Source organism: Pristiophorus japonicus, chromosome 1 (genome assembly GCF_044704955.1).
Source record: "Pristiophorus japonicus isolate sPriJap1 chromosome 1, sPriJap1.hap1, whole genome shotgun sequence".
In the NCBI taxonomy this organism is placed as follows: Eukaryota; Metazoa; Chordata; class Chondrichthyes; family Pristiophoridae; genus Pristiophorus; species Pristiophorus japonicus.
Window position 1 is genome coordinate 220,919,530 of NC_091977.1, and position 23,862 is coordinate 220,943,391.

The 23,862-nt window shown below is 43.0% G+C and overlaps 1 protein-coding gene across 5 annotated transcripts in view; it reads right to left on the bottom strand.

Moving 5' to 3' along the window:
* LOC139268435 (coiled-coil domain-containing protein 171-like) overlaps positions 1-23,862 on the bottom strand; it is a 413,113-nt gene that overhangs the window by 42,542 nt on the left and 346,709 nt on the right. For all 5 annotated transcript variants that reach the window (XM_070886604.1, XM_070886612.1, XM_070886596.1 and 2 more), the window contains exon 23: positions 2,473-2,604. In XM_070886604.1, the coding sequence (XP_070742705.1) occupies positions 2,473-2,604 (132 nt within the window). The remainder of the gene's footprint in view (positions 1-2,472; positions 2,605-23,862) is intronic.

Sequence of the window (23,862 nt, forward strand, 5' to 3'; positions counted from 1 at the left end):
AACAAGATAAACTGGCCTTTTTGCTTGTGCAGCTTAATTTATTTTTCGAGGGGCAGAACGCTCAAAGCAGAGATGACCATGGAAGTTAGCACTTTCTATCAGCATTACACTGCTTTACACTCGCTTCTTATTTGCTAAAATTACCGATGGCAGCACTTTAGGTTCAAAAGGTATAAAAAGGTCATTTACTTCAAATTAATGTTGTTTTTAATTCACTGTAATTGTGTGGGATCAATCATTCAAATTAAACCATTTAAAAAAAATTGATCACTTTCACCTGTTGATCCATTGTTGCCATTGAAATAGAGGGAGTTTCACCAGCAGAACCCCTTGAAAAATCAACCCGTTGAAAGGAATTACAAGGAATTTGAATCCCCTTAGATTTGTTTAAATTTTTTTTAATTGGTTCGCTCAAGTATCACCATATTCACAACGTCTTCTCCAGGCTCCAGGGATGTCTTAAAGCATGAAACATAGAAAGGGTGATGGATACTGCAAAGTGTGCCTATTGTCCTTCTAAGCATTTGGAATTATTTCATAATTCAGTATAATACATTTCCCTTTTAATTGTTATTCAATGCTATTTACCCAGAGGAGACGAGTGGACATTTTTACTTGCTAGTTATATTGTTTGACACAATCACAAACTCTGTAACCAAGGGACGAGTACTGGAGAGAAAAGGTGAACAGCTTAACAGAGATAGTGATCAATAAACAGAAGTGTCTCCCTCAAGAGCCAGATAATATTGACAAATTCAAGAGCAAGCTGAAGAGATTTTTTTGGTCAAAGGAATGGTATAATACCAAATGGTTTGGGTGGGGCGATTAGTATCTGCTGGTCATCCATTCCTCGCTTAAAGAACGAGCAGCTAGCATTTGAAAATTGGATGGGGTACAGCTTGGCTGCTCCATTAAAGTCCAAAGCCCACCTGATGTGGGCCTGTAGATGGGCAAGGGCCAGTCTGATGCGGGCCTGTACATGAGCGAGCAGTGTTCCCACCTGAAACAAGTGGGAGGCTGCTTAAATATGCAAATCGGGGTCCTATGCCAGGTTGTAGTACCCCGAATGCCATTTTCAGGCACATATGAGTGGTGCAAATGCTGTGCCCACATCGCTCATTTGTCCCAGGCAGTAAGCAGCCTAATTAGTGGTCCTTAAGTGGGCCCAGGAGGAGCAGTTCCATCCTCCCTGAACTGGCCAGCTGCAGCAGGGCACCTATGTGGCTCCCCAAGCTCGCTGGCAGCATGCTTACAAGGGTTGGGCTCAGAATGGCTCAGGCATAATGCTGAGACGAATGGTCGGGCAGTGCCCTCATGATATGTTTCCAATACTGGGACAAGCCAGATCATCCACAATGGGCTTTTGACTCCTATACATTCCTATGTTATAAAAACACAGATAAGATTTTCTTCAAATAGTTTTGTTACTGAGTCGTGCCTATCTAATATGATCCCTAATCTAGTAATAGTTGTGGATTCATTATACCATATAACTTGGGATTTTGGAAAACAAGCTGTGACATTAAAAAGGTTTTTTTATAAAAAGGAATGCAATGGATATGAATGCATTCCTATTCTTCCCAGGCTACTAATTTAACAAGTGGAAATATAATTAAACAAAGTAGGTTGTTCATGTCCTTGATTATATGATTGTTAAGGCAATTTCATATCATTATTTAACACATTTTTTGCCATTATCGATCTCTCCACTGGGATTTTAGGTTTACAGTTGACTTAAAATTTTTTCAAATGCTGAAGTCAACCAGTACTTCTTTCATTCAGATTTGTCTTTAAAAATATTTGAAAACAATTGAAAATTTTTAAAGGTTTATTAAACATATGAACTTCAAATTTGATGTTTCTTGTGTATTATGTTTTATTAAACCAAGCACCCTGGTGGAATTGCTGTAAGTTTATAGGATTTCATCATTTTTTGAACTAAGGTTAACTAACGTATACAGCTGTGTAAATTTCCTCGTTCAATGTACAATGCTCGAATTGTCTAAACGTCTGGATAACAAATAATGTGTCCATTAAGATGTGCCGTACATAATATAGTAACAGTGTGTGTATCTTATCTTCTCGCCCCAATATTGTGTTATAAAACAGTGTGGCATTCACTAAGTGCAGTCGACTCATTTACATTAAGGTCCTTTTCTTTTTTTGTTGTATTCAGAAATATTGTATTCCAGCTTGATAACAGTGATATTTTTCATATTCATGGCAGCATTTCCAGTAACTGCGTTTGCTTAAATTACCATGCAGAATAGGACAAATCAGGGTCAGTTTATGTCAGCTACTTCAATCTGGGGAACTTCATCAGCCTTTGTTTCAAGGCATTATGCAAAGAAAACTGACATTAAGGGAGCTTTAACTGACAGCAAATGAAATCAATCAGTGAATCACTAAGCCATAATAAACAATCAGCTCCTGAGTTGGAGATTAACTCTGTACATTGTGGCATACCCTAACCTGGAATGAAGCAACCTCCAGCCCATCCTTCAGCCCCTTTGCTCCGAAGATCTCCAGGTGCAGTTTGGGTAGCTGCAGGGTGAAGTCATTTCTTGCTGTCACAGACCATGACAGTGAGATCTGATCTCTGACCTGAGGAAGAGAAAACAGCATCAATGGTAATTCCCCTTCAGACACATTAACTAGGATGAACTGGGTCCCCTTGAGCCCGCTGAGTGGACTTGCATTGATCGCTAGGCCTGAAATCCATGAATAAATTTAAGACTAATTGATTTTTTGTTGCAAATAAATCAGTAATTCAGAACAGCCACTGAGAATTTTAAAAAGATAGTGTAGTATTATCTGATTGAATTTTTTTTAAGTTGCCAGGAGTCCTTCTCAAGTCACTAGAATACTTTCCTTAAACCCTTGAGCAGTTAAATTCTTATGACCAAGTCTACAAGCTTTTCAAAGCACTGTGGCTAAGCAGTCTCTAGGCCATGTCCTTGCATTTAAAACATTGCACAGTAAAACATTAAAGGCCAAGCTCAAGTTATATACATGCAGTAACTGATTTTGATCTTGAAGTATTTAACAAGCAAGCTGTTAGTATCACACTGCCACCCTGTGGAAAATTACACTTTTTCTTTCTTTCACTAAGTTACACAGGTTGAGCATCCGAAATCCAAAGTTCCAAAATTCGGAATGTTCCGGAATCCAGACACCGGGCCGATCCGTGGCAGGGTCGTCTGGAATCCGGAAAATGTTCTGAAATCCAGACATTTTTAAAAACTGATTACTGCTGCGAGTTGGGCCTAAGGAGGGGGAAACCTCCCCCCACCCCCAAATTCCCCGAAACAAAAAATAAAAATTCACAAAACATTCACAAAAACTTTACCTACTAAATCGCTGAAAAAGAATTTTAAAATAAAAACTTTAACTTACCTTTTTTTCAGGTCTTCAATGCAGGTTTTTCTCGGCTGCTGACCCCTGACCCGCAGCCAACGCTGTCGACCCTGGAACAGTGAACCCCTGACCCGCAGCCAACGTTGTCGACCCCGGAACAGCCGACCCCTGACCTGCAGCCAACGCTGTCGACCCCGGAACCGCCGACCCCTGACCCGCAGCCAACGCTGTCGACCCCGGAACCGCCGACCCCGGACCCGCAGCCAACGCTGTCGACCCCGGAACAGCCGACCCCTGACCTGCAGCCAACGCTGTCGACCCCGGAACCGCTGACCCCTGACCCGCAGCCAACGCTGTCGACCCCGGAACAGCCGACCCCTGACCTGCAGCCAACGCTGTCGACCCCGGAACCGCTGACCCCTGACCCGCAGCCAACGCTGTCGACCCCGGAACAGCCGACCCCTGACCTGCAGCCAACGCTGTCGACCCGGGAACCGCCGACCCCTGACCTGCAGCCAACGCTGTCGACCCCAGAACCGCCGACCCCTGACCCCTTTTCCCCCAGACTTCGGCCCAGGCGTTTCCGGATTTGGGACATCGGAAAGATGTTCCGAAATCCGGAAATACCCGAACCTCGGCCCGGGCGTTTCCGAAATCCGGAACGGCCTCGATTCCGAGGTTTCCGGATTTCAGACGCTCTACCTGTAGTACTAGCCAATGCAATACAAGTTTTACTAAGTCATTTTAAAAAGAAACTGTGACATTATTTTGCAGATGACACTAAGGTTAGTGGGAAAGTGGGTTGTGCAGAGGACACAGAGAGGCTGCAAAGAAATTTAGATCGGTTAAGCGAATGGGCTAAGGTTTGGCAGATGGAATACAATGTCGGAAAGTGTGAGGTCATCCACCTTGGGAAGAAAAACAGTAAAAGGGAATATTATTTGAATGGGGAGGAATTACAACATGCTGAGGTGCAGAGGGACCTGGGGGTCCTTGTGCTTGAAACTCTTTTAGGGCTTGAGCATGAAACTCTTTTAGGGCTTGTGCATGAATCCCAAAAAGTTAGTTTGCAGGTGCAGCAGGTAATCAGGAAGGCAAATGGAATGTTGGCCTTCATTGCGAGAAGGATGGAGTACAAAAGCAGGGAGGTCCTGCTGCAACTGTATAGGGTATTGGTGAGGCCGCACCTGGAGTACTGCGTGCAGTTTTGGTCACCTTACTTAAGGAAGGATATACTGGCTTTGGAGGGGGTACAGAGACGATTCACTAGGCTGATTCCGGAGATGAGGGGGTTACCTTATGATGATAGATTGAGTAGACTGGGTCTTTACTCGTTGGAGTTCAGAAGGATGAGGGGTGATCTTATAGAAACATTTAAAATCATGAAAGGGATAGACAAGATAGAGGAGAGAGGTTGTTTCCACTGGTAGGGGAGACTAGAACTAGGGGGCACAGCCTCAAAATACAGGGGAGCCAATTTAAAACCGAGTTGAGAAGGAATTTCTTCTCCCAGAGGGTTGTGAATCTGTGGAATTCTCTGCCCAAGGAAGCAGTTGAGGCTAGCTTATTGAATGCATTCAAGTCACAGATAGATAGATTTTTAACCAATAAGGGAATTAAGGGTTACGGGGAGAGGGCGGGTAAGTGGAGCTGAGTCCACGGCCAGATGGCCTACTCCTGTTCCTAATTCTGATGTTCTTATGTTCTTATGTTCTTAATTACAAACCCACTGAAGTTGTAATTTATTGCTTTTCCCAATTCAACACAGATATGAAGACTAAAAATTGGTGACCATCTTTGGAAATAAATGAGACTTGGCTAATCTGAATGCAAAGTAATTGGTTTCAAAAAATATTGTAAAATATAATTTTCAGTTCAGAATCTAGTTCAGCATGGAAAGAAAATGCATTGAAACGCAGAGATAACAATTACTTATTTAAGAAAACTGACTGAAAGATATATCTTCTTGTCTAATTTCACTGAGTATATTCAACAGAAATAGGTGTTTATTACTAAAATACAGATGAAAAATAGTCATGGAAATCTAGTACTGTTGGTGTGAGTGGCCAATGAATAAGTGGGCATGAATTAGTGATGCATGATATTCACAGCTATTTCAGCACTTAGCTTTACCTCACATCAAAATTAATTCTGGTGTATATTATTCAACAGACATACAGACTTCTTGTTCATCACTGTTTCTTCATGAAAGTCTTTAATCTTGCACTTCTAGAAACAAATCTGTGTTTTTCCTCTGCACTAAAAGCTTTAGGTACATTCAAGCTAATAAGATCCTTTCAAAAGAATTACCATTTCACTACACAGATAATGTAGAAGTATAATTCTACTGTTAAATGTCAACAATAAAAATGAAGAAAATCAGAAAAATGTGATAGATTGTAACCGTTGCATGATTCCAGAGAAAGTCAGCAATATCACAGTAATTTTAGAGAAAGCAGACACCATTATATATTACAAACATCAAAATCTCATAACAATTACCTTTGGTTCATTTGTAAAAATGCACCATGTACAATGTGCATGTAAAATACAGTGGTGCCTGAATAATCTGCCTATACTGTGAAATTCAGGGGAAATTCTTCCACGCAAAAAAGGCTGCTTGATAAACCATTCAGATCCACATAAATGTTGTGTGGTTGTATGGAGTTGTATTTGAATATCAAGAATTCTGGAGGAACATAAATTAGATCAACAAATTCATGCTGTACAGGACGTTTGGCGCTAGATTTTAGTACTTTTGCACCACAACAACATTGTTTTAATGTTAGGCTCCGTGTAGAAATCTAAATCTATGTAAACTAGGTACCACTGTTCTCTCTACGCTCATTAACATTATCACATGACAACAACATCATTGAATTTATATAACACCTTTAATGTGGTAAAATGTCCCAACGTGCTTCACAGGAGTGTTATAAGACAAAACAAATAAATTTGACACTGAGCCACATAAGAAGAAATTACGGCAGGTGACCAAAGAGGTAGGTTATAAGGAGCATCTTAAAGGAGGAAAGAGGGGTAGAGAAGTGGAGAGATTTAGGGAGGGAGTTCCAGAGCTAAGGGCCAGGCAGCTGAAGGTACGGCAACTAATGGTTGAGCAGTTATATTCAGGGATGCTCAAGAGGGCAGAATTTGAGGAGCGCACATATCTCGGGGGGTTGTGAGGCTGAAGGAATTTACAGGAGATAGGGAGGGGCGAGGCCATGGAGGGATTTGTAAACAAGAATGAGAAGTTTGAAACTGAGGCGTTGCTTAACCGGGAGCCAAGGTAGGTCAGCGAGCACAGAGGTGATGGGTGAGCGGGACTTGGTGCGAGTTAGGACATAGGATGACCTCAAGTTTACGTAGAGTAGAATGTGGGAGGCCAGCTAGGAGTGCGTTGGAGTAGTCAAGTCTGGAGGTAACAAAGGCATGGATGAGAGTTTCAGCTGCAGATTGTGCTAAGTGGGGGGCATCGTTAGTGTGGCTTCTAGTTGTATTTTTAATGGGTGCACCTACCTTATTCTGCACAACACCCCTACTAGTATTTTGGAGCAGTATAAAATTGTGCCTCTTACCATTTATTGAAAATGCTTAAAACATTTATAAATTAAAAACTCCAGATCACTGATCAGATGGGTCAGAAACTTCCAATCACCTTCAGTGCCCTTTCCAGTGTTCCTAATTTACATTACTCAGATGTAATTCTGGTATGACTAAAGTAAAGCGGGACAGAGGCACATTTAAATAAAAAGATTGAAATTCACTCTGAGTCATGAAACTGGACGTTATGTGTGGTATGTGGGAACCATTTATTGCAACACACACATGAAACCGTTCTTGTCCTTACTAATATCCGACACACTGCATATATAAAACACAGCAGTTATTAATTTCTCTGTCCAACTGCTGATTTTAGGTGCATGAAGATTAGTATTTGATCTATTTCACTGCCATATCACACTTACTACAGAAATAAAAGATCTTGAAATAATCATATTGTAAATATTTACACTAGTGTAACAAAGTATAATAGTTACAGATCGATTATGTTACAAAAATATACAAATAAAATAACTCCTTTGTTGCAAGTATACTGGATCATCTTAAACTATCCCCCCAAATATCAAATCTGTTTCTTCATTTGTGATCCCAGGTCATTCTACCGTGTCCAAAAATGAGAAGTTTGGAATACTCCATTGTCTCTTTATTCTAATTTTCAAACATCCATAAAATCTTCAAGTAACTTGTGTAATACTGGACCTTGTATTTGTTCAAAAAGTCTAATTATCATTTAGTTCTCAAAGAATCACCTCCTAATAATAATACAAGATAATCAACGGTAAGCTTACAGATAAAATGTCTGATAAACAAGTAGTAACAATACGACCAAAACAACTACGGCAACAGAAACAATGCCGCAGGGAAATCAACGCTGGAGCACTCAAAGATCCTGCTATGAAAGCCCTATTCAGCCAGTGCCTCACTGCCAACCTGACGACTCCCAGTGACCCAGAGACGCAGTGTCCACAGTGCCTGGTCAACTCTCAAGGCCTCCATAATTACCACTTGTGAAGAGTCGCTTGGTCATCGACCAGGAAACACCAAGACTGGTTCAATGAGAATGACTAGGAGATCCAGGAGCTAAAAAGCTGCAAGCGCAAGGCATTCTTGAACTGGAAACAGCAACACAACTCGAGAGCGAGAAAGCATCTCTACAGACATCTGAAGGCTGAGGTCCAACAGAAAACCCGTGACCTAAAGAACAAATGGTGGGTGGAGAAAGCACAGGAGATCCAGCAACTAGCTGACAACCACGAGGATTCTTTAGCGCAGTCAAGACCACCTACGGCCCAAGCAACCAAGGCCCTACCCCATTGCTGGCCAAGAACGGAGAGGTACTCATCAAGGACAGAGAGTCAGTCAATGCCCGCTGGAAGGAGCACTTTGAAGATCTCCTTACCCAGACTCTGTCTTCGACGTGAGTGTCCTCAACTCCATCTCGTAGCATGCCACCCGCCATGATCTCAGCACAACCTCAGCCCAGCATGAAGTAGAAAAGGCCATCTGACAACTGAAGAACAACAAGGACTTGAGAGCAGATGGAATCCCCACCGGAGCACCAAAACATGGCAGAGAAGCACTATTGACATGAATACATGATCTAATTTCTCTTATCTGGAAGAAGGAGAACAATGCCAGGAAATCTCAGAGACGCCATAATCGTGACCATCTGCAAGAAAGGTGACGTCCGATTGCGGTTATTACAGAGGAGTTTCCCTGCTGTCTGCCACAAGGAAAGTCATCGCAAGAATCCTCCTCAATTGCCTTCTCCCTGTGGCTGAAGAGCTCCTCCCTGAGTCGCAATGTGGATTCTGCCCACTAAGGGGCACAATAAACATGATCTTCACCGCACGGCAAATCCAAGAGAAATGCAGGGACCAGCACCAACCCCTGTACACGGCCTTCTTTGACCTCATAAAGGCCTTCGACACTGTCAACCTTGAGAGATTATAGAGCGCCTCCTCAAATTCAGTTGCCCTCAAAAGTTTGTCACCATCTTTCGCCTGCTTCATGATGACATGCAAGCCGTGATCCTGACCAATGGATCCACCACAGACCCAATTCACGGGTCAAAGCAAGGCTGCATCATCGGACCAATGCTCTTCTCAATCTTCCTTGCTGCAATGCTCCATCTCATCCTTAGTAAGCTCCCCGCTGGAGTGGAGCTAATTTACAGAACAAACAGAAATCTGTTCAACCTCTGCCACCTCCAAGCCAGATCCAAGGTGGCCCCATCCTCTGTCATTGAATTACTGTACGCAGATGATGCTTGCATCTGCGTATACTTGGAGGTCAAATTCCAAGCCCTTGTCAACATCTTCACCGACGCATACGAGACCATGGGCTTTACACTAAACTCCGTAAGACCTCTACCAACCTGACCCCGCCACACAGCACTGCCCCCCGATTATCAAAATCCACGACGAGATATTGGATAAGGTGAACCATTTTCCATACCTTGGGAGCCTAATGTCAACAAGGGCAGACATCGACGACGAGGTCCAATACCGCCTTCAGTGTGCCAGTGCAGCCTTCGGTCGCCTGAGGAAGAGAGCATTTGAAGACCAGGACCTCAAACCCAGCACCAAGCTCATGGTCTACAGAGCAGTCATGATATCCGCCCTCCTATATGGTTTCGAGACATGGACTATGTATAGCAGGCACTTCAAAACATTGAAGTACCACCAACGCTGCCTCTGTAAGATTCTGCAAATCCATTGGCACGATAGGCGCACCAACGTCAGTGTCCTTACTCAGGCCAACATCCACAGCATCATCATCATCATAGGCAGTCCCTCGGAATCGAGGAAGACTTGCTTCCACTCCGAAATGAGTTCTTTGGTGGCTGAACAGTCCAACACGAGAGCCACAGTCCCTGTCACAGGTGGGACAGATATTCATCGGGGGAAAGGGGGGTGGGTGGCACTGAGTTATCACATGCTCCTTCTGCTGACTCTTCTTCCGCTGCCTGATCTCTTCACGCTCGCAGCGCTGAGATTCGAAGAGCTCAACGCCCTTCCGGATGTACTTTCTCCACCTAGGGCGGTCTTCGGCCAGGGCCTCCCAGGCATCAGTGGTGATGTCGCACTTCACCAGGGAGGCTTTGAGGGTGTCCTTGTGCTGTTTCCACTGCCCACTTTGGCTCGTTTGCCGTGAAGGAGCTCCGCATATAGCAGTTGTTCAGGGAGTCTCGTGTCTGGCATGCAAACTAAGTGGGCTGCCAACGAAGATGATCTAGCGTGGTCAGTGCTTCAATGCTGGGGATACTAGCCTGGGCGAGGACACTGATGTTGGTGTGTCTGTCCTCCCAGGGGATTTGCAGGATTTTGCGGAGACATCGTTGGTGATATATCTCCAGCGACTTGATCTGTCTTCTGCAAGTCGTCCATGTCTCTGACCCATATAGGAGGGCGGAAATTACTACAGCCCTGTAGACCATGAGCTTGGTGATAGGTTTGAGGGCTTGGTCTTCGAACATTCTTTTCTTTAGGCGGCTGAAGGCTGCACTGGCACACTGGAGATGATGTTGAATCTCCGCATCAATGTTGACAAGAGGCTCCCAAGGTATGGGAAGTGGTCCACGTTGTCGAGAGCCACGCCGTGAATCTTGATGACTGGGGGGCAGTACTGTGCAGCGAGGACAGGTTGGTGTAGGACCTTTGTCTTACGGATGTTAAGCAAAAGGCCCATGCTTTTATATGCCTCGGTGAATACATTGACTATATCCTGGAGTTCAGTCTCCGAATGTGCGCAGACGCAGGCGTCGTCCGCATACTGCAGTTCAACGACAGAGGTTTGGGTGGTCTTGGACCTGGCCTGGAGGCGGCGTAGGTTAAACAGCTTCCCACTGGTTCTGTAATTTAGTTCCACTCCAGCGGGGAGCTTGTTGACAGTGAGGTAGAGCATGGCAGCGAGGAAGATTGAAAAGAGGGTTGGAGCGATGACGCAGCCCTGTTTGACCCCGGTTCGGATGTGGAATGGGTCTGTAATGGATCCGCTGGTAAGGATCACAGCCTGCATGTCGTCGTGGACCAGGCGAAGGACGTTGACAAACGTTTGGGGGCACCCAAAACGGAGGAGAACGCTCCATAAGCTCTCACGGTCGACAGTGCCAAAGGCCTTTGTAAGGTCGAAAAAGGCCATGCATAACGGCTGGCGCTGCTCCCTGCATTTTTTCTGCAGTTGTCGCGCTGCAAAGATAATGTCCATTGTTCCCCATAGGGGACGAAATCCGCACTGTGACTCCGGGAGGAGCTCCTTGGCTACAGAGAGAAGGTGGTTGAGGAGGACTCTAGCGACAACCTTCCCAGCGGTTGATTGTAGGTAGATTCCCCTGTAGTTGCCACAGTCGGATTTGTTCCCCTTTTTAAAAATGGACATGATCACTGCATCTCTGCGATCCCCCGGCATGCTCTCCTCCCTCTAAATGAGAGAGATGAGGTCATTTATCTGCTCCAAAAGCATCTCTCTGCCATATTTTAGCGCCTCAGCAGGAATTCCATCCGCAGCCTTGTTGTTCTTGAGCTGTTTTATGGCTTTGCCTACTTCTTGCAGTGTTGGAGTTTCACTGAGGTGGTGGTGGATTGCATGCCGTGGGATGGAGTTGAGAACACTCAAGTCAAAGGCACAGTCTCGATTGAGAAGATCTTCAAAGTGCTCCTTCCAGTGGGCCCCGACAGCCTCGGTATCCTTGATGAGTGTTTCCCCGTTCTTTGCCAGGAGTGGGGTGGGGCCTTGGGAGTTTGGACTGTAGGTGGCCTTGACTGTAGTGAAGAATCCTCGTATGTCATGGCTGTCGGCTAATTGTTGTATTACCTGCGCTTTCTCCATCCACCACCTGTTCTTTAGGTCCTGGGTTTTTTGTTGGACCTCAGCTTTGAGCCGTCTGTAACGTTGCTTTGAAACACCCGAGTTTGGCTGTTGTTTGAGGCTCAAAAATGCTCTGCGCTTATGGTCGATTAGTTCTTGGATCTCCTGATCGTTTTCATCAAACCGGGGACAGCAGAAGCAGTGCTGCAAAAAGATTAATACCGGAGCACTTAACGATCCAGTTAAGAGAGCCCTATACAACCAGTGCCTCACAGCCAATCTGGTGTGCCTTGATGGCCCTGAGATGCTCAATGCCCACAGCTGCTTGGTCTGCCCTCCAGACCTCCATAACCAATACCCTTGAAAAAACACTTGGTTACTCAACCAGAAAACACATCCACAGCATCGAAGCATTGACCACGCTCGATCAGCTCCGCATCATCCGCATTCCCGACACGAGACTCCCAAAACAAGCACTCTACTCGGAGCTTCGACATGGCAAGCGAGACCCAGGTGGGCAGAAGAAACACTTCAAGGACACCCTCAAAGCCTCCTTGTAAAAGTGCAACATCGCCACCGATACCTGGGAATCCTTGGCCCAAGACCGCTCAAAGTGGAGGAAAAGCATTCTCCGAACATCTCGAGTCTCTTCACCGGGAGCAAGCTGAAGCCAAATGTAGACAGCAGAAGGAGCGTACAGCTACCCAAGCACCCCACCCACCCTTTCCTTCAACCACCATCTGCCCCACCTGTGACAGAGACTGTAGATCCCACATTGGACTCATCAGTCACCTGAGAACTCATTTTTAGTGTGGAAGCAAGTCATCCTCAACTCCGAGGGACTGCCTAAGAAGAAGAGAAGAAGGAAGAATAATAAAATGGATAAGTGCTGAAATAATATTAATATTCCGTATTATAGTTGGGGTTAAAATGTTATTTTGTAAAATTGCTTTTTTACATAATGAAATAAGTGCTCAAAGTACTTGAATAAATAATTATTAATAAAAGGGAAAACACATCTAAGAGTTGTACTTTTTATTCAAGTACTCTCCAATTTCATATAGAGAAATAACATTCACCAAAATTTTGTTCGACTTATTTTAAAAAAAAGCATCGATTTTTTCAGATGCTGGAAGGTAAAGGGAAGTTGAGGTTTCCTTCTCTGCTAGGCTCCTCCATGCACACAGATATGTTTACTGTTTTCTTAAGTAATGGAGCAAGATTCTGGATATGGACCTTAAATGAATTGAAGATTCCTAATTTGGATTAAGATAGTAAAGTTTGAAGATGTAGAATTTTATTGGGTTTGGGCTTCATTTAGTCTGAAGATAATGCATTTCTTTTAAATATACTTTCAAATTATGTTTAATTAATTTGGCAGCTAATGTTATATTAAGAATTTTAAGACAGAATATTTTTTTTTCCTCTCATTTACTTCAGCTATGGTCAACCTTTCAAATCTCAAGAGCTGTATTCTGATAAAGAGCCACATGTTAAATATAGTTCGTTAGCTTCTTTCCCGATATCCTCACAGCAATACAGTTAGTACAAGTAATCAAGCAAGAATTTCTGAAACCTAGCACAACAATGTGACCTTTGACATGCTTTGTTCTCTGGATTGTTATTCTAGGCCTCTGCAATACTAGTCTACTAACATAACCATTATGCTACTGTACCTGGTACAGAGGATGGCAGTACGTTGCAGCTGTGTCCATTGGGTCAAAATGCAAGGAAGGCTGCCTATTTCATCGTGTCTAATCTGCATTTCTCAAATCAGAATTGAATGGTGCAAAGAACCACATGTGGTTCGCAGGATGTTAGTTAGCCTCCCCGCTTTAATTATTGTAACACTGTAGGGAAATTTTGACTTTAAAGGTGCAGTTGACTACTTTGGAAAGTATTTCCCTTTTTCTGAAGGTATGTTGCCCTTCTTTTCCCCGATCTCTCTCTGTACGTGTCCATCCCACTGATAAATTGGTATGCTTTATGCCCGAAAAATGGGCGCAAGCATACCAATTGCTACCTCCATATCCGTAATATCCACACAGATGTTTTTTTTTTATCCATGACAATTTATTTATATAACACAGATTATTATCAATAGAGTCATAACACAGAGTCATAGTGCTCGAGTACTGTTGAATTTATTATTATGGTGCATGGCCCCTTTTAAATGTTATTCTTCTGCTTTACACAATATGTTGCTGGGAACAACTTATTGAGTGGCTCAATAGTACAGGGACCATTGAAGAAAAAAAACAGGGCTATGAGGGCAGGTGGTGGGGGTGGAAAGCAGAGAAACTGCAATCTAAGTAGTGCTGATCATTACTTAAGAGTGCAATTCTAAAATCCAATTTTAGAAAGTAAAGGCATCACTTGTATAAAAAGTAATTTGTTTTCTGAGGAAATATTACAAAAAAGAGTTAAGTTTTCCCTTTTCTTTTATTAAGCTTTCTTTTTATTCTAGGGCTTTGACTTTAGGAATTGAGATTTCACATTTCCCTTGTTGCTCCGTACAAGTACTAGCAATATCTTGGCCGAGCAAATATCTACAAGATAGAAATACTGTGATGCAATTTTTATGGAAATGCTGGGGCTTGAGTGAACTAATTTTTCATGCTCTGGGCTGGACACAAGGCCTACGGGATATAGGAGAGCACATTCCCCTAGGAGGCTATCGGACCTGCATGCATACAAATTTTTTGCTGGTAACAATTATCACAAAAATGAACGTGTTCAGCAAGGGTCTACTCATCTCTAGCTCTGTAGTAAATGTATAATTAAATATTAAAATACTTCTGAAAAATCTTTCTTTAGCCTTTTTACAGAAATTCAGACTGATAAAAGGAAAAACTCAAGTGAATTAAAGTGCTCAGATTTTATCAACATCAAACCACAAGTGATTTTTTTTGCCGTCTCCATCTCACAGCTACAGTCAATAGATCTAAATATTTTACTGCACTCTGGCCAATTTATTGTTTGATGTTTAAAAACTCACCAAAAATCAAAGAAAATTCATTAAATCAGAGCCCTGCAATGAGTTGCTATCATCTTTGAAAGTTGAGTTTAACTGCAATATTGATAATTCTCTTTTTTCTGTGACAACAGCCACTAGGGAAATGTTTGGTGTCAGAATACAAAAAGAAGATTGCCAATAACAGCAGGGAACAATGTACATATGACACCAAAGACCAAACAGTGTGGTATTCTACACTGTCTTCCTGTCAATAATATCTGACTTACTACTCTTTTCTATTTCCCCTTGCTGACCTCCTCCAAGCAAAATAGATGATATCCCTTTTCTTTTTTTCTACATTAAAGGGTATATATTTGAACATGTTTTGCATTAAAATGCATTTATTGGATGAAGTCAAGCTTTAGTGGGGGGTCGGGGGGGAAGCATTGGCAGGACATTCTAAAAAGGGAGGGAGAACAGCCAGTTGTCGTGGTGCACATTAGTACCAACGACAGAGGTAAAAAAAGGGATGAAGTCCTACAAAACGAATTTAAGGAGCTAGGAGCTAAATTAAAAAGTAGGACCTCAAAAGTAGTAATCTCGGGATTGCTACCAGTGCCACGTGCTAGTCAGAGTAGGAATCGCAGGATAGCGCAGATGAATACGTGGCTTGAGCAGTGGTGCAGCAGGGAGGGATTCAAATTCCTGGGGCATTGGAACCGGTTCTGGGGGAGGTGTGACCAGTACAAACCGGACGGTCTGCACCTGGGCAGGACCGGAACCAACGTCCGAGGGGGAGTGTTTGCTAGTGCTGTTGGGGAGGAGTTAAACTAATATGGCAGGGGGATGGGAACCAATGCAGGGAGACAGAGGGAAACAAAAAGGAGACAAAAGCAAAAGACAGAAAGAAGATGAGGAAAAGTGGAGGGCAGAGAAACCCAAGGCAAAGAACAAAAAGGGCCACTGTACAGCAAAATTCTAAAACGACAAAGGGTGTTAAAAAAACAAGCCTGAAGGCTTTGTGTCTTAATGCAAGGAGTATCCGTAATAAGGTGGATGAATTAACTGTGCAAATAGATGTTAACAAATATGATGTGATTGGGATTACAGGGACGTGGCTCCAGGATGATCAGGGCTGGGAACTCAACATCCAGGGGTATTCAACATTCAGGAAGGATGGAATAAAAGGAAAAGGAGGTGGGGTAGGATTGCTGGTTAAGGAGGAGATTAATGCAATAGTTAGGAAGGACATTAGCTTGGATGATGTGGAATCTATATGGGTAGAGCTGCAGAACACCAAAGGGCAAAAATCTTTAGTGGGAGTTGTGTACAGACCTCCAAACAGTAGTAGTGATGTTGGGGAGGACATCCAGCAGGAAATTAGGGGTGCATGCAATAAAGGTGCAGCAGTTATAATGGGTGACTTTAATATGCACATAGATTGGGCTAACCAAACTAGAAGCAATACGGTGGAGGAGGATTTCCTGGAGTGTATAAGGGATGGTTTTCTAGACCAATATGTCGAGGGACCAACTAGGGGGGAGGCCATCTTAGACTGGGTGTTGTGTAATGAGAGAGGATTAATTAGCAATCTCGTTGTGCAAGGCCCCTTGGGGAAGAGTGACCATAATATGGTGGAATTCTGCATTAGGATGGAGAATGAAACAGTTAATTCAGAGACCATGGTCCAGAACTTAAAGAAGGGTAACTTTGAAGGTATGAGGCGTGAATTGGCTAGGATAGATTGGCGAATGATACTTAAGGGGTTGACTGTGGATGGGCAATGGCAGACATTTAGAGACCGCATGGATGAACTACAACAATTGTACATTCCTGTCTGGCGTAAAAATAAAAAAGGGAAGGTGGCTCAACCGTGGCTATCAAGGGAAATCAGGGATAGTATTAAAGCCAAGGAAGTAGCATACAAATTGGCAAGAAATAGCAGCGAACCCGGGGACTGGGAGAAATTTAGAACTCAGCAGAGGAGGACAAAGGGTTTGATTAGGGCAGGGAAAATGGAGTACGAGAAGAAGCTTGCAGGGAACATTAAGACGGATTGCAAAAGTTTCTATAGATATGTAAAGAGAAAAAGGTTAGTAAAGACAAACGTAGGTCCCCTGCAGTCAGAATCAGGGGAAGTCATAACGGGGAACAAAGAAATGGCGGACCAATTGAACAAGTACTTTGGTTCGGTATTCACTAAGGAGGACACAAACAACCTTCCGGATATAAAAGGGGTCAGAGGGTCTAGTAAGGAGGAGGAACTGAGGGAAATCCTTATTAGTCGGGAAATTGTGTTGGGGAAATTGATGGGATTGAAGGCCGATAAATCCCCAGGGCCTGATGGACCGCATCCCAGAGTACTTAAGGAGGTGGCCTTGGAAATAGCGGATGCATTGACAGTCATTTTCCAACATTCCATTGACTCTGGATCAGTTCCTATGGAGTGGAGGGTAGCCAATGTAACCACACTTTTTAAAAAAGGAGGGAGAGAGAAAACAGGGAATTTTCGACCGGTCAGCCTGACATCGGTAGTGGGTAAAATGATGGAATCAATTATTAAGGATGTCATAGCAGTGCATTTGGAAAGAGGTGACATGATAGGTCCAAGTCAGCATGGATTTGTGAAAGGGAAATCATGCTTGACAAATCTTCTGGAATTTTTTGAGGATGTTTCCAGTAGAGTGGACAAGGGAGAACCAGTTGATGTGGTATATTTGGACTTTCGAAGGCTTTCGACAAGGTCCCACACAAGAGATTAATGTGCAAAGTTAAAGCACATGGGATTGGGGGTAGTGTGCTGACATGGATTGAGAACTGGTTGTCAGACAGGAAGCAAAGAGTAGGAGTAAATGGGGACTTTTCAGAATGGCAGGCAGTGACTAGTGGGGTACCGCAAGGTTCTGTGCTGGGGCCCCAGCTGTTTACACTGTACATTAATGATTTAGACGAGGGGATTAAATGTAGTATCTCCAAATTTGCGGATGACACTAAGTTGGGTGGCCGTGTGAGCTGCGAGGAGGATGCTATGACGCTGCAGAGCGACTTGGATAGGTTAGGTGAGTGGGCAAATGCATAGCAGATGAAGTATAATGTGGATAAATGTGAGGCTATCCACTTTGGTGGTAAAAACAGAGAGACAGACTATTATCTGAATGGTGACAGATTAGGAAAAGGGGAGGTGCAACGAGAGCTGGGTGTCATGGTACATCAATCATTGAAGGTTGGCATGCAGGTACAGCAGGCGGTTAAGAAAGCAAATGGCACGTTGGCCTTCATAGCGAGGGGATTTGAGTACAGGGGCAGGGAGGTGTTGCTGCAGTTATACAGGGCCTTGGTGAGGCCACACCTGGAGTATTGTGTACAGTTTTGGTCTCCTAACCTGAGGAAGGACATTCTTGCTATTGAGGGAGTGCAGCGAAGGTTCACCAGACTGATTCCCGGGATGGCGGGACTGACCTATCAAGAAAGACTGGATCAACTGGGCTTATATTTGCTGGAGTTCAGAAGAATGAGAGGGGACCTTATAGAAACGTTTGAAATTCTGACGGGGTTAGACAGGTTAGCTGCAGGAAGAATGTTTCCAATGTTGGGGAAGTCCAGAACCAGGATTCACAGTCTAAGGATAAGGGGTAAGCCATTTAGGACCGAGATGAGGAGAAACTTCTTCACCCAGAGAGTGGTGAACCTGTGGAATTCTCTACCACAGAAAGTTGTAGAGGCCAATTCACTAAATATATTCAAAAAGGAGTTAGATGAAGTCCTTACTACTAGGGGGATCAAGGGGTATGGCGAGAAAGCAGGAATTGGGTACTGAAGTTGCATGTTCAGCCATGAACTCATTGAATGGCAGTGCAGGCTAGAAGGGCCGAATGGCCTACTCCTGCACCTATTTTCTATGTTTCTATGTTTCTAAAACTTACTAATGACTTCATTCATGCTACCATGAAGAATTGCATTTATACTGGTATAAATAATGAATATATGTAACTGCATATTTCAGTCATAACACTTTTTTGGTTGGTGAATATTTATATTTTAAATCCAGAGAAAATGCCACTATGGTAGGCACTGTCTTCAATTCCAGCAATGTGTTCAATTTACAGTATCTGCATTATACTGCCAGATTTTCAATCGACATTTTAACATTTTCAAAGTACTTTACCGTTATCAAGGTATTTCTAAGATTTAACTATTTTTGGCCAAAAATAAACATCTGCACGGCTGTATAATTTTATTGGCATTGAGCATTTCTAATGAGATGGCAAATCTGAAGGGAATTGAAGGCAACTTTACATTGTGGCTACAACTAAAACACACTCTGCGCTTATCGTATTGTGGGCTAAAATTACTATATTCTTTAAAACTGCTACTATAAATAGACCACACAGTGGATAACTGTGGAATACCATCTTATCCCAAGTGCAAGGCAAACCTTCATAACTTATTTGTAATGTTGTCACTTCTGTGTTATGCATTCCTCTTTGCCAAAAGGATAAGAAATAGTATTTTACATCTACCTATATCTCTAGCTTGATCATTCAAACAAAAGGTAACAAAAATCTTTACACTTTTTCAGACACAATTTACCCCATTATAGGACAACTATAAAAATTAAATGAACAATTTACTTCAATTCACAATAACAAACATTATGGGGAGAAAACCATGGAACGTTTCTTAATTATAGTATCCTCCGACTGTATAATAAAGCTTAAATATTTTAATAGAACTATAGTTTACTTCAGTAGCTGCTGAAATCTTCAAAAGTTTTAGAGACCCTTAAATAATTTTACCTTTCAATCCAATAACAAAGAATGTTTCTGAAGCCTTTGTGGATTAAGTATAACGTTCTGAAAAATTTGTAACAGATAAATTCTATTTTCGAATACAAAAACTATAATATGTAACAGGTCAATCTCATATCAAGAGGTCTTTAACTTCTTGAAATGGCAAATGTGAGGTCATCCACTTTGGACCTAAAAAGGACAGAACAGAGTGTTTTCTAAATGGTGAAAAGCTAAAAACATGGAGGTCCAAAGAGATTTGGGGTCCATGTACATAGATTATTAAAATGTCATAGACATAAGAATTAGGAGCAGGAGTAGGCCATTTGGCCCCTCGAGCTTGCTTCGCCACTCAATATCATCATAGAATCATAGAAATTTACAGCATGGAAGGAGGCCATTTAAGCCCATTGTGTCCGTACCGGCCGACAAAGAGTCATCTGGCCTAATCCCACTTTCCACCTCTTGGTCTGTAGCCTTTTAAGTAATGTGGTGACCAGAACTGCACACAGTACTCTAGCTGTGGCCTAACTAGTGTTTTGTACAGTTCAAGTGTTTCTTAAAATTGGTGAGTGTTTCTGCCTCTACCATCCATTCAGGCAGTGAGTTTCATACCCCACCACCCTCTGGGTGAAACAAAATTCCCCTCAAATCCCTCTAAACGTCCGACTAATTACTTTAAATCTATGCCCCCTGGTTATTAACCCCTCTGCTAAGGGAAATAGGTCCTTCCTATACACTTTATCTACGTCCTTCGTAATTTTACACACCTCAATAAGGTCCCCCTCAGCCTCCTCTGTTAAAAAGAAAACAAATCCAGCCGATCTAATCTTTCCTCATAGCTAAAATTCTCCAGTCCAGGCAACATCCTCGTAAATCTCCTCTGGACCCTCTCCAGTGCAATCACATCTTTCTTATAATGTGGTGACCAGAACTGCACATAGTACTCTAGCTGTGGCCTAACTAGTGTTTTGTACAGTTCAAGTATAAGAACATAAGAAATAGGAGCAGGAGTAGGCCATTTGTCACCTCGAGTCTGCTCCACCATTCAATAAGATCATGGCTGATCTGATCCCGGCCTCAACTCCACTTCCCCACCTGCTCCCCATAACCCTTGACTCACTTATCGTTCAAAAATCTATCTATCTTGTATTCTATGCCTAAGCTAATAAAGGCAAATATTCCGTATGCCTTCTTAACCACCTTATCTACCTGGCCTGCTACCTTCAGGGATCTGTGGACATACACTCCAAGGTCCCCCTTGTTCCTCTGCACTTCTCAGTGTCCTACCATTTAATATGTATTCCCTTGCCTTGTTAGCCATCCCCAAATACATTACCACACATTTCTCTATATTGAATTACATTTGCCACTGTTCTGCTCACCTGATCAGTTCATTGATATCCTCCTGCAGTCTACAGCTTTCTTTTTCATTATCAACCACACGGCCAATTTTTGCATCATCTGCAAACTTCTTAATCATGCCCCCTAATTCAAGTCTAAATCATTGATATATACCAAAAAAGCAGGGGACTCAGTACTGAGCCCTGCAGAACCCCCACTGGAAACAGCCTTCCAGTCACAAAAACACCCATCAACCATTACTCTTTGCTTCCTGCCTCTGAGCCAACTTTAGATCCAACTTGCCACTTTGTCCTTGATCCCATGGGCTTTTACTTTCGTGATCACTCTGCTATGTGGGATCTTATCAAAAGCCTTGCTAAAAGCCATATACACGACATCAAACACAGTACCCACATCGACCCTCCTTGTTACCGCCGCAGGACATAGAAGGTGCAGGAGTAGGCCATTTGGCCCTTCGAGCCTGCACCACCATTCAATATGATCATGGCTGATCATGCAACTTCAGTATTCCATTCCTTTCTCTCCATACCCTTTGATCCTTTAGCCACAAGGGCCACATCTAACTCCCTTTTGAATATATCTAACGAATTGGCCTCAACAACTTTCTGTGGTAGAGAATTCCACAGGTTCACAATTCTCTGAGTGAAGAAGTTTCTCCTTATCTCGGTTCTAAATGGCTTACCCCTTATCCTTAGACTGTGACCCCTGGTTCTGGACTTCCCCAACATCGAGAACATTCTTCCTGCATCTAACCTGTCCAATCCCGTCAGAATTTTATATGTTTCTATGAGATCCCCTGTCATTCTTCTAAATTCCAGTGAATATAAGCCTAGTCGATCCAGTCTTTCTGCCATCCCAGGAATTAGTCTGGTGAACCTTTGCTACACTCCCTCAATAACAAGAATGTCCTTCCTCAGATTTGGAGACTAAAACTGTACACAATATTCAAGGTGTGGCCTCACCAAGGCCCTGTACAACTGCAGTAAGACCTCTCTGCTCCTATACTCAAATCCTCTCACTATGAAGGCCAACATGCCATTTGCCTTCTTTACCGACTGCTTTATCTGCATGCCAACTTTCAATGACGGATGTACCATGACACCGAGGTCTCGTTGCACCTCCCCTTTTCCTAATCTATCACCATTCAGATAATATTCTGCCTTCCTGTTTTTGCTACCAAAGTGGATAACCTCACATTTATCTACATTATACTGCATCTGCCATGCATTTTTCCCACTCACCTAACCTGTCCAAGTCACCCTGCAGCCTCTTTGCATCCTCCTCACAGATCACACTGCCACCCAGCTTAGTGTCATCTGCAAATTAGAGATATTATATTCAATTTCTTCGTCCAAATCATTAATGTATATTGTAAATAGCTGGGGTCCCAGCACGAACCTTGCGATACCCCAGTAGTCAATGCCTGCCATTCTGAAAAGAAACCGTTTATTCCTACTCTTTGCTTCCTGTCTGCCAACCAGTTCTTTATCCACGTCAATACATTACCTCCAATACAATGTGCTTTAATTTTGCACACTAATCTCTTGTGTGGGACCTTGTCAAAAGCCTTTTGAAAGTCCAAATACACCACATTCACTGGTTCTCCCTTGTCCACTCTACTAGTTACATTCTCAAAAAATTCTAGAAGATTTGTCAAGCATGATTTCCCTTTCATAAATCTATGCAGACTTCGACCGATCCTGTCACTGCTTTCCCAATGCACTGTTATTACATCTTTAATAATTGATTCCAACATTTGCCCTACCATCTATGTCAGGCTAACCGGTCTATAATTCCCTGTTTTCTCTCTCCCTCCTTTTTTAAAAAGTGGGGTTACATTAGGTACCCTCTAATCCATAGGAACTGATCCAGAGTCGATAGAATGTTGGAAAATGACCACCAATGAATCCACTATTTCTAGGGCCACTTCGTTAAGTACTCTGGGATGCAGACTATCAGGACCCGGGGATTTATTGGCCTTCAATCCCATCAATTTCCCCAACACAATTTCCTGACTAAGAAGGATTTCCTTCAGTTCCTCCTTCTGACTAGACCCTCGGTCCCCTTGTATTTCTGAAAGGTTATTTGTGTCTTCCTTAGTGAAGACAGAACCAAAGTATTTGTTCAATTGGTTTGCCATTTCTTTCTTCCCCATTATAAATTCACCTGATTCTGAGTGCAAGGGACCTACATTTGTCTTCACTAATCTTTTTCTCTTCACATACCTATGGAAGCTTTTGCAGTCAGTTTTTATGTTGCCTGCAAGCTTACTCTCATACTCTATTTTCCCCCTCCTAATTAAACCCTTTGTCCTCCTCTGCTGAATTCTAAATTTGTCCCAGTCCTCAGGGTTTGCTGCTTTTTCTGGCCAATTTATATGCCTCTTCCTTGAATTTAACACTATCCCTAATTTCCCTTGTTAGCCACGGTTGAGCCACCTTCCCCGTTTTATTTTTACACCAGACAGAGATGTACAATTGTTGAAGTTCATCCATGTGATCTTTAAATGTCTGCCACTGCCTATCCACCATCAACCCTTTAAGTATCATTCACCAGTCTATCCTAGCCAATTCATGTCTCATACAATCAAGTTACCTTTCTTTAAGTTCAGGACCCTCGTCTCTGAATTAATTGTGTCACTCTCCAGCTTAATGAAGAATTCTACCATATTATGGTCACTCTTCCCCAAGGGGCCTCGCACAACAAGAGTGCTAATTAATCCTCCCTCGTTACACAATAACCAGTCTAGGATGGCCAGCTCTCTAGTTGGTTCCTCGACATATTGGTCTAGAAAACCATCCCTTATACACTCCAGGAAATCCTCCTCCACCGCATTGCTACCAGTTTGGTTAGCCCAACCTATATGTAGACTAAAGTCGCCCATGATAACTGCTGTTCCTTTATTGCACACATCCCTAATTTCCTGTTTGATGCCATCCCCAACCTCACTACCACTGTTTGGTGGTCTGTACACAACTCCCACTAGCGTTTTCTGCCCTTTAGTGTTCCGCAGCTCTACCCATA